This window comes from Rhea americana, unplaced genomic scaffold, assembly GCF_003343005.1.
Source record: "Rhea americana isolate MKP2758 unplaced genomic scaffold, rheAme1 scaffold_66, whole genome shotgun sequence".
NCBI classification, from domain to species: Eukaryota; Metazoa; Chordata; class Aves; order Rheiformes; family Rheidae; genus Rhea; species Rhea americana.
Genome location: NW_028186823.1, coordinates 1,489,346 through 1,501,016, shown reverse-complemented (window position 1 = coordinate 1,501,016; position 11,671 = coordinate 1,489,346). Strand labels below are relative to the sequence as shown.

Sequence of the window (11,671 nt, the reverse complement as noted above, 5' to 3'; positions counted from 1 at the left end):
TTAAGATGAAGCTCAAGTACACTSTAAAAAAAMMMMCCCCAAAACCCACTGTCACTAGCAATGCTCTTACCAGGTTGTTAGAGCAGGATGTTCTCAGGYTGTTTGATTTCATCCGCTTGCCTCTAGCTTTGACTCTGACCAAAACCCCTGAAATGGAGGGAAGGGGGGAGTTAAAAACTGCCGGAAATCTTTTGCATTTCCCTGTTTCTTTGCTCTGTTCATCCTCCTACAGCAGACCCCAGATGAAGTTGAAGAGGGGTCGCAGACCCCCGCCACTGCCCGCTGAAAGCAGCGCGGAGGAGTGGGTTGTCCCAGACCGCGGTCCAGGTGGGAATGGCCAGCAGGCAGGGGAGCCTCTCGCAGCCGAGAGGCGCAGGTTATCCCTCTTTGCGCTGCTTAAGCCACGCAAAGGAAAGTGTGGGCGAGGGAAATCACCCTTCGACATTAAAACGTGACTTTTGCACGATAGCAAAACAGCCTTCTTTCTTTTGCTCTGMCAGTCCAGCGAGAGGAGTTGTAGCTGTACTTTAAAGGGCCTCATGGGGTTTCTTGGGATTTAGAAGTCTGAACACAAATTTGTTCCGAGCAAAGTGCAAGAGAGCTGCCATACACTTTGTTTTTCAGGTGCTGGGTCACTGAATTTCCGTCTGTGTTTGGCAGCTGGAGGCCTTGCCCCTTTGTATTTTATTTTTGAATTCTTATATAATGCTGAGTATTGATGTTAAGGATTGGTCTTGGACATTTCTCTTGTGTACCTGTGAGCTAGCAAATCTGTTCAGTCTCTGATGGTTTTATACTCAGGGTTTTGATGCTGTCTGCTATGTACACCCTCCCTGATTGCACTCAGATACAGAAGCTTAAACATCTAAGCTCTGTTCACTGTCTCAAGACTTGTTGCACACACAGTGAAGCTTTTATTTTCATTTCCAAATAGTGTGAGATAGCAAAAGCATGTTTTGTAGGCACCTGCACTGGATTTGGGCAAGTGTCAGGCTTTTTCTTCTTTCTTTTTTTGATAGTAACCCCCTTCATCAAGTGTCACATGAAGAAGCAGGCAAGCTTTCACACATGTTCCAAACTTGCCTTGCTTTGAGGCATATTGACAAAATCTCTCTTTATCATAACTTTTCAAAACAACTTTGAAAATCGGTAGACCGATTCTACCTGTGCTCTGCAAAGCTTTCTGCTGGGAGATTTTATTGGAACAGAAGCACATTTAGTTTTTTTCCTCTCCTTTTGTTCTTTGGGATACGTAATGAAAAATTCTCCAGCGTTGCCAGTTAATTGCTTTATGGCCRTTGTTTGTCAATTTGCCAGCAGGTTTCTGCTTAACTGCTGCCATTTGACATCACTGAAACACAAATGCAGAATGATTGAGTTGCCAACATATCATTAAGTCTTCTGCAAGGGGGGCTTTCAGCATATTAACGCTTCAGGCTTTTATGTCAGTATTGATTGCTAAAAAAAGAAAAGAAACCTTTGGCAGAATTCAGCATTGTGCCAATGTGCATTTGCTGGCAGGAAAAAGAAACTAGCCGTTGCCATTGACTGTGCCTTTCCTTCTTTCTCTCTTTGCTCCTCTCGCTCTGTACACACGCACACGGACTTTTGAAATATAATACACATCCTAGCTGCATTCCAGCGAACCTAACAATAAATCRACAGGGCAAATCAATTCCTTAATACACTGTCAGATGCAGAGGCCATTTAATTTTGAAACCGCCTGTATTATGCCTGATGAGATTTCATGGAAATGGGGAATGCGAGCTGATGGGGGGGGGGTCAGCGCCATGCCGCTGGAGGCAGCCTGGGGAGCTGTGTCCTGCTCCTGGGGCAAAGCACTGCAGGAGGCCCCAAGGTGGGAGCACAGCCAAGAAAAGGTTTGGCTGAGGAGCAAGGGATAAAGAAGACATCGGGGGATAGTGCGGTTTAGCGGTTTGCACCTCGCTGTTGCTGTAGTGCTGCCCAAGGGCTGTCCTGGGACAGGGAAGAAGAGGAGCTGAAGGAGGGAGCAAGATGAAAGTGTAAGCTCTCCACATCCTTCCAGCTGTGGGAGCGTCCTTATGTGCTTTTCACTGCCTTCCACCAAAACTGTCGCCGGCCTCTGTTTTCCTTTAGTCTGATGCCAAGGTATTCCTTTAGATGATACTTTGCAGTCTGTTTTAGATTTAGAAGTTTTTTAAGGAAGACCATCTGGGCTCACTGAAGATGCTAACATCTCGCTACGTGCCATTATGTGGGACAAAAAGTTGAGAGGAAGTAGGGCAGGGCATGGGGCAAAATTTCCAAAAAGAAAATGAGAATGGCTTGTTTCCAGTCCAGGCTCTCAGGGGTTTGTCCCTGAGTCTGCAGTCAGTCCTGGCTGATAGCCTTGCCTTTGGATGAGGGGACTCAACAAACGGGGGTGATTAGGTCAGAATTACATGGGAGAGAATCTTTCTGATTAAACGACATTTTTACTTTTTAAAAAATGATTTCTACAGATCTTTTTAATTGGAAAGCTGTGATTCAGAATTAAAAAGCTTTAGCTGACAGTTTAAATATTTTATTTTGGAAGCACCTTCCCACCAGGAGTTGTTGCATAAGTACCTTACATCCAGATCCTTCTCTGTGGAGGACGTTGCCCAGCCAGATGACACATTCCCCAATTAGCCCCAGCTGGGCGCGCTGCCGTGGTGCAGCGTATGTGGCTCTGGGCGTGGAGTCCGGCCCACAGAGGARAACAGCAGCCCAAAGCACCTAAATTACAGATGCTACGTTAGGGTCTCCACAGAAAACAATGCCAGATTACAAATCAAAATTTGGGACTAAAATCTGTCTCTTTCAGTGTGTTTGCTTAGCCTAAAAGTCTGCATTTTCATCAGGTTAAGGAATAACAAACACCTGAATCATTCTGTAACCAGCTCCATTAGTTAGCAATAAGGGCCCAGCATGTGTCGCATGAGAATTTTACTGATGATGGGTGGGACGGACCAGAATCCATTTTTTTTTCTGTAACTCTGAGGGCTGTTCACTTTAAACACAGGAAAATGAGGCCTAAGAAGAGGTTAAAAAGGAAAGAAAGTGATCTGACCTTGAATTCCTACAAAGATCTTGGGAATAAGCAGGCCCCATCTTTGGTAACTGATACAGAGTATGGTTGCCAGGCTAGTGCCTGGATCAGCAGTGGTTCACTGCGCACCTGGCAGAAGTCTTACTCACTGTTTGATAAATTGTCTTCTCTCAGCATGAGTTTAAGTAGTGAATCTTTTATTTCTGAATTACTGCACAACTCTGTAGTCTTTCTTACAGCTTAATATTTCTAGTTTCCAATAAGTAATGCAATTTATGCCTTACCTTGATGGTATTGCATGCTTAATCTTTAAAATGCTGGGGAGAGAGGCAGGCTTTGGTGTCAGGGGAAATAACCATCCTGGCAGAGAGAAAAATATCAGTAGGATGCTGCCACTGAATTGGCAGAGGCTGTTTGCTGCATGTTTTGTTGGCTGGCTGTTGATTTTCTTGTCTGTGTTCTTACTGTTTTCGTTATGTTTGAAGGTGCTTCCAAAATACTTTAACTGGGTCTTTAACTGGGTACCTTCATTCATATATGGCAAAATCAAAAAGAATACAGAGAACAAAGAGCAATGATGCATTGGTRATGAGAAGGCGGAGAGCTGGGGACACAGTTCAATGAAATTAAATCCCAGCCCAGACAACCCAGCRCTCTGTATAGCTGTGCCTGTTTGACTGGCTCCCTTACCATGTAATGTGGATGGAGAAGATCTGTTGCACATGCTTTCTAAGATCTGTACAGTTCCTAAATCCCTTCCTAACAAGGTGAGCCTGTGTATGAAGCTGCACTCACAAACTTACTTTTTGAACAGCACTGTATCTGTGTGCTGCAGTGGCCACATGGCCAGAACCAGACACGAGTGACTGTGCTGGGAAGCAGTATGAGCTCAGGCTGCAGCTTCTGCTTGTCTTACAGAAAGATGCAGGTTTAAGACCATAAAAACTGCCATACCAGGGCAGATCAGTGGTCCACTTATTGCATGCTTTGGTATCTAAAAATGCCTCTGCATGGTGCTTTAAAAGAGACCAAAACATTAAATCCAGCATCTAATTTTCTGGTTAGGGTGAAGAAATGTCCGGCCACTCCACTTCTTGTCCCTACTGAAAGTATCAGAGTGCTATTCTTAGGCAAGTGGATGCTAAGAAAGGATACCATCCAGAAGTACAGGCACGAGAAGCACCCTGGGAAATACTAGGTTATTTTATTAAATGTACTTTTCATTTTCATTATCCCTATAGGACACCCCATAAGCAACAGAAAACCATGTCATATTTGTAAACACATCTCTAAACTTTCATGAAAGGTGACTTTACAGAGCCCTATTAAGTATTATTTTCTCTATGGTACATGCTGCTACATATTTGTGCTGAGGGTTGCAAGCTGACACTTAGACTGGGCTAAATAAAATAAGAAATGTCGTAGGATAGCACAGCAATGCACCTTTTTGCCCCCAGTGCCCCGCAGCAGGTCACGTTGTCTATTAAGGAGCTATTGCAGGGCACGGTGCCACAGGCCCCGGAGCACCAGGCAGCTGTGTCCAACGCAGTTACTCCCCGCTCCGGAGGGTGCAGCAGGAAGGGGAGCAAGTATCCAGGGAGCGTGAGGGCAAGGACTGAGTAAACTGGCATTTCCACCAAAAAATTACTCAGGCAGTCACAGCCAGAGTGAAATCCTGCACCAGGCCAAAATGAAGTCTGGGAAGGATTCTGCACAGGCAGGTAGTTTCCATTAGAACAGAATTTTGTTTTCTGTTTTCTTCCATGCTGAGCTATTCACTTTTTGGGCTTTTTTACCCTTATGCTGTGATTTATTTTTTAATTATTTATTTATTTTAATGAAGGCGAAAGTCTCGGAGCGCTTTTGAGTTCTAAGAGAATGATTTGATGCATTCTGCCTACTCTGCTTTCTCCCCAGGGACATTAATTCCGGAGCAACAAAGAACATTATAACTGTTTACAGTAGCCCTCAATGAACAGCATGAGACTTGGGGATTTTGAAAGAAGAGTATTTGGTTACAAAATCAAAAGCTAAACTAAAAGCTTCAAACTGAAAAATGTTTGGAGTAGCTCAAACAAATGCAACGAAAAATTTTCAACTTGCCAACTTCTAGAATCATGGGAATCTTCAAACTTGTTTTGTTTATTTTGCTGTGCTTGAGAAACCAAAGTGAGCCTGAAGGCCAAATGTTTTATGATTTTTTTTTATACAAAACAACATGGGCTAATTATTTTATTAGTATTTTATCTTTAGACATGGCACGCTTTAGTTGTTTAGCCAGAAATCACTGCTTGCATAGTGGATTTTGCAAATTGACAGATAGGGCTCGGTTGCGCGAGAGATTCTGCGGATTTCAGCTGAACTTCAGGAAAACCGTCGTGCCTCCTCCCAGCGGCTGTGCCTGCTCTWCCACAACAACTTGCCATCTTAGTATGCCAGATCATACTTATCCTAGTTTTCACATAAGACCCATGGTGTTATGGGGTTATGTAGCACCAGGCTGCAGTCCTTGGGGTACCTTAGTCGCTGCTGATCAGTTTGCTCCCAGCTGAAGGGGACTTGAAGAAGGAAATGGGTGCTGATCTGAGTTTACTTACAGCTGTTGCTTATTTTGTTTTTTCAGAGCGCTTCTCAGCTGCCCTACGGCAAAGCTCTCTACACGTATGAGGGGAAGGAGCCCGGAGACCTCAAGTTCAACAAGGGRGACATCATTATACTACGGCGCAAGGTGGACGAGAACTGGTACCACGGGGAGCTCAATGGAAACCACGGCTTCTTCCCCGCCAGCTACATCCAGTGTATCAAGCCCCTCCCGCAAGCTCCACCTCAGGGCAAAGCACTTTACGACTTTGAAATAAAGGATAAAGATCAAGACAAGGACTGCCTGACCTTCACTAAGGTAGGGGAGGCGTTTTGTTTGGGAGACACGCGCCCGACTTCCTCCCCGGTGGCAGCTCGCCCCCGGGGCACGGCCGGCCACRCGTGCCTTGCCGTCTTCTCCTCGCCTGCTGCCACGTCCCTTCCCAACGTGACGTGCCCCCTCGCCGAAGGGTCCATTTCCCTTGGCCGCTGCATTGCTTGCAGGCGAAAACCCAAGTCCTTGAGCCGCTGCTGAGTGGGGCTGGGCTAACGGAGGTGAATTTCCGTGCTGGGTACGTTGACTCCTTTCTGCTTGGAAGTCCTGCCCCTGCGGCCCCCGAAAAGGCTGCACGCCCCCGGCTCGGCTGGTCTGTGCAGGCGTCCCGCGCGCCCCAGGGCGAGCGCTGCCCTGGCCTGGGGGGCATTTTCGCCTCCCTCGTGTGATGTGCAGCGAGGTCAATGAAGACACGGTGAGAATCTCCAACTAGTACCGGCTAAAGGCTCGTGGAGAATTTTTTTTTTTCCTATCAGAAAGCCGTATATTCATCGACACCGAAATGTTAGACAAGAATGATGCAATTCCAAGAAAAAAAAAAAAGAAAATCAAATGGAGACGTGTTTCTTAATATACCTTATTGAACCAGATGTTTCAGGATTTTAAAATGCCATTTAGCTTCAAAGTTTACATTGCCTCCTACCTTATACCAATTAGCAATTGAAATATATTACTATCATATAGCATTTTTTCCTATTTTAAGAATATAAACATTTAAAAAAACAGACATTTAAAAAATGTTGTCTTTTTTTTAAAACCAAAATGTTTAAGAAATTCCATTTGCAATGAGGGAGAACGGAGATGTTGTAATTTCCTTTGGAATTAAAATGACACGTTTTCCCTYTCTCCTCATCTCACCTCCTGCTTCCTCTCTCTCCCTCCCCTCCCTAGCAATTTGTACCGACCTTAGATGGGCTTCATGGATAGCAAGAAACCCATATTAAAATAAAGCATATCCCCTAATGTTAATTTATGCCATGGGAACCTGCCCATTGTCATTTGCTGTTTTATTTCAGCAGTTATAGTATCACATAAAGTAATAACAGTTATGCTGGAAATGAATATGAAATAGAGGATAAAAATATCCTTCACCGGGGTTTTACTGACCTCCTCTTTTGAGGCTACTTATTATAGCTGAATGAATTATTCGCAGCATATAATTTTCTCACCAAATGTAACGTCTTTTTTGCTTGTGCAACATTTCTCAGCAGAATGCAATTTCCTAGAATCTATACTTTCTCATATTTATTTAACAAAAGATTTGTAAGCAGTTTTGCTCTATGGCGAGCAAAGTGTTTGACTGCAAACAGTGCAAGCGCTGTGACTCCCCAGAGCTGTGAATCTCTCCGAGAAGGTGGCCGCTCAATGCGAAGTAGTAGCTATGCCGTAAGGAAAAGTTAGCCAGAAGTTACCTTTGAGATACTATTAGTAAATATATTTGCTGGTGTGCTGTTGTCCGTTGTTTGCCCAGGGGTACCGATGGTGGCATGTTTAGTAAGCAGTCTTCCTTGTCTCCTGACGGTATTCATTGCTTGCGTGATCTAAGTGGCTTTATTAGCACGGCAGACGGTTGCAGTCTCTTTTGGTGGAGCAGGGCCTCCCTTAGATACCTTTGTATTTGGCGCCTTTACCTTTTTTACAGTAACTGCCTTCGTATGCTGGTAGTTCTCGTTTTCTTGGCTGTCCAGTGTCTTTCTCGCAGGCAGCATATTTTTCTGCTGTGTAACTGTAGTCTCAATCCCTCTCTTCACAGTTTTTCACCCTCATGTTCCTGTCTCCATCCTTTTATTCCTGATGATTGTGTTTCCTCAAGAGGGTTTGATTTCACTTCTACTTCTATTTTCTTCTTTAGTTTCTTCCACTCTGCACTGTCACCTTGTAACTGTTTTTATGCCTTGCCTATTGTTCTCTCTGACAGTGAATAATCTATTTTTCCTCTCGGGACCTTACAGTCATGTTTTCATCAGTTTTCTCAATGCTAATTTTAGCTGTCACCTTTGCTGATGAAGGTTGCTGTTTAGCCCAGATTTTAGATCATCTGCTGATGTAGGCAGTTCCTCTGCAGAGTCATGAGCACTGCGTTGCTGTAGATATGATTTGTCACTCAGAGCAACAGTCGTCATTTGAATGGCTCTGTTTACATCTGAAGATCCTGGACCTGATTTCAATTTAATTTATGCTATTTTCTTCTTTCTTCAGGTAGAGGAGTTGCATCAGCACATTGATCATACAARCTAGGGTAACCTATCCGTAGTCCTGCAGCTTATTTAAAGCCGTTAGACATTTACAACTGAACTTTACTTGTAAACTCGTAATAAAGAAGGATTTCCCTTACTGGAGAAACTACAAGACGGGAAATCAAATATAGGAGTCTTCCATATTGTTATGTTTTATTACTCTTTTGCTGGACTTTTCTTTTTTCTCATCCTCTTTGTTATGGTGCAGTCAGAATATCTAGAGGTGTAATAAAGAAAAACAAAGGAATATTTGGGTTTCCTTCTCACTTTTTTTTTTTCAACATTAAAATGTCCTAGTGTTCTAGAGTGGGAACACAAGGAAACGAAGAGTGTTCTACACTGATCTTCATGAGCAGTGCTGCAGAGGGCTTCTGTCATTTACCCATTTTAGTCTCCTGTAGACAGAAAGCTCTGAAGTTAAAAGTGTAAAGATGAATCAACTAGTAATTTTGTAGCTTTGGCTCTAAGTATAAAACTGGGAGTGGGTATCCAGTGTGACGAACAAAAGTCAAGTCTGGTATTCTGTTACACCATGTGGACTGCACCCCCTCACTCCTTTTCCTGAATTAGCCATATGTAAAGGCATTGGGTCCCCCCCGCTGCCTCCCCCTCTGCAGTGAACATGAAACGTCCTGGATCTGCAACTTATGTATTCTTCCTCAGGGTTTGGCAGGGATCAGCCAAATCGGTCGTTTAGCAGTTATTTTGCTCTCTGTAACGACTGGTTCCAGTCTGGTGTTAGTTTTGCACCAGGTTAACTCCAGCAGCTGCAGAAGTGTTACTCCTGATTATCACGAGCGTGGTTGCAATCAGCATGTGACCTACAGAATCTCGTTGCATGCCTCAGGGATATGCTCATTTAACACTGCTTTCTAATGCCCTCTTATGTGATACCGCAGTATRAGCCCGGGCTCATGCTGTCTCTGTTTTGAAAAAATGATCCATCCTTCTTTGGGCTAAGTTTTCTGGTGTAAGCCATGCACAAAAGGACTCTGCTCTCAGCTACAGTAGTGTAAACCTGGTGCAATCACATTGTTGTCTGTGTAGTTACTCCAGGCTTAGACTGAGTCCAAATTTAGCCCATAGTTCTATTTTAGTGCTTGACCACCCTTTGCATGTATGAATTCATGTGGTGCTTGGAAGGCTCTGWCCCAGTGGTAGACGGGTTTTAAACTTGTCAAGAGAGTGTCAACTGTTTCCTGTGCTTTATTGCTCAATACGTTTTTAATCACATCAGTCTCTTATTATTTCCTTCATTTTCCAACATTTTTATTCCCAGCCCACAGCAGTGTTTAACAAGTTTTGTGCCAGTCTTGRAGCTATCACTTCCAATACCAGTTCATCACTACAGAGTGACATCCCAGCCCTTTAGCATTCAGTCCAAGTGGTATTTGCTTTTCAGCGGGACCGTCACCGTGGTAGCCAGCTATTGGGATTCGCGTGCCAGCTGGCAAGTGTTGTCGGCAGGCGCGCAGGGCGCCGCGCGGTGCTGCCGCTCTGCCATCCCTGAGATCTCCCCGGTGTGCTAGATGGAGTTGTTATCTCTGCAGAACAGCAAACGCATCTGCTTTGTATTGCTTCATTAATGGCCGTTAACGACTAGTGTAAAAATCAGGCTGTGAATCATGTCTGATATTGGACACAGTTTTGTGCTGTTTCCTCAACAAAAGGGTTCATTCCTCTGTCAGTCAGAYTGTTTTTTAAGGGATTTATCTTCACCTTCCTTTCTGATGATGGTTATAAACTGGAGCTGCAGGTCCCACATGCCTGTCGCAAGGCTGCCAGGTGCTGATGAATAGAGAGACTTTAGCAAGTAAGAGAGAGCAAATAATTAGAGAGACTTCAGCAACAGGCAAAAAAAAAAAAAAAAAAAAAAAAAAAAAAGTTCAAGGTGTCTGTGTCAAACTACAGCACATACCATTGGCTTTTGAAATGAGATTTTAGGCTTGGATTCACTTACGCTGTCTGGAAATCAATTTAATGTATGTGAAATAGTGAAGTTCAGAAGGTTTAAGTGGCATGCCAAGAGATCTGCGGCTCTTTACTATTCATGATCCTTTTGGGAACCTTTCTAGGAATTTATAGGTAGCACTGCTATCCAACTAATTTAAGGTACTGAAATAGTTCATGCTGAAACTTTTGCCAGCAGAGTGTGTAGAACAATGTTGTGGGCTGTGAATTCAATGAAACATTCTCCTAATAACGAATTTCAATGATGTTTAAGGATTTGTTGTAATTCCTGGAATATTTCAACATCCTTCTGGAAAAAAAAATCCATAATGGAAAACATTCTCAAGGATTTGCTCTTTACTCTCTCACAAAGGTATACATTTTGAATGCCAGCATGTTTCTTGATGTGCAGCTATCTGATTGTCGTATACATGACCACATTTGGCAGTCAAACTTGGCACAGCCATGCTAAAATAAGTATACAGAAATGCACCTGGATATCACAGGTCTATTGAAAATAAAGCTGGCAGGTGTTTTGAAAGGTCATCTGTTCCCTGGCCCATCCTAGAGCAGCATCAACTCAGGTTAAATCTTTCCTGCAGCTGCCTGTCCAGCCTGCTCTAGGAAAGAAGATTCCACAAGTTCTCTAAGAAATCTAGTCAAGCACTTGAGCGTTTTTACAGTTAGAAAGATTTTTCTTAATATCTAATCTTGTATATGTGCATATATATGAATGTGTGTGTATAGGTATGTATTTTTTATTTTTATACACATACACAGATATATATATATAGAGAGAGAAAGAGAGAGATATCTATATAGCTCCTTGGAAGTATAGACTCATCAAGCTTTGGGTATTATAAAAAGTCTTTTAAGAAAACAGCTGAACAACCATGGCAATTCTTGAAGTAATTCAGTCTTCTATTTTCCTCATTCACCCCCTTTACCTACATTATAAATTTATGATAATTGCTCTTTTGTAAGAGCATGTGGAAACATTACAGAGCCATATTACTGTCAGTTCTTTACACAGATCAAAAATGGTCCATGCAGACAGGGCTTTGGAAGGGAATACTATCCATTTCTTCAGGAAATTAAGTGCACAAATTCTTCTTGCATCTTTCCAGCTGTAATAAATAGCTGAAGGATTCAGTCTGTGGCTGTTTTTACCGGCTTTCCCATAATGGGTCATTGAGATGAATAAATCAAGGGAAATGTTTAAACTGTTTAAAAATGCACGTGTTCAAAAACTGCAAAGTACATCACTGCTCTGATCACTTTCTATCAATACATTCTAATTTAGGAATTTGGATGTCTTTTCTACCCCTGTGAGAAGTGGCTACAAAAAACCCTCCCCTTGCCTGAACAGCTAGCATGGCTAGATTATTAACATGGAGGATTAGACAGCATATGTAGATAAGTGTGCTTTTATTTTCCAAGAAGAGTAATGAGTGGTAAAAATAAAAGAAAGGCTGAGAACAGTCTCAGCCTTCTGGAGAACTTTTTTTTTTTTTTTTT

General features: G+C 43.0%; 1 protein-coding gene across 1 annotated transcript in view; it reads left to right on the top strand.

The window, feature by feature from the left end:
• The first annotated feature begins 1,790 nt into the window (after window positions 1–1,790).
• Window positions 1,791–11,671, top strand: part of SH3RF3 (SH3 domain containing ring finger 3) — a 97,759-nt gene continuing 87,878 nt past the window's right edge. The window contains exons 1-3 of the mRNA XM_085320838.1: window positions 1,791–1,858; window positions 3,026–3,119; window positions 5,676–5,951. Of these exons, the coding sequence (XP_085176964.1) occupies window positions 1,791–1,858; window positions 3,026–3,119; window positions 5,676–5,951 (438 nt within the window). The remainder of the gene's footprint in view (window positions 1,859–3,025; window positions 3,120–5,675; window positions 5,952–11,671) is intronic.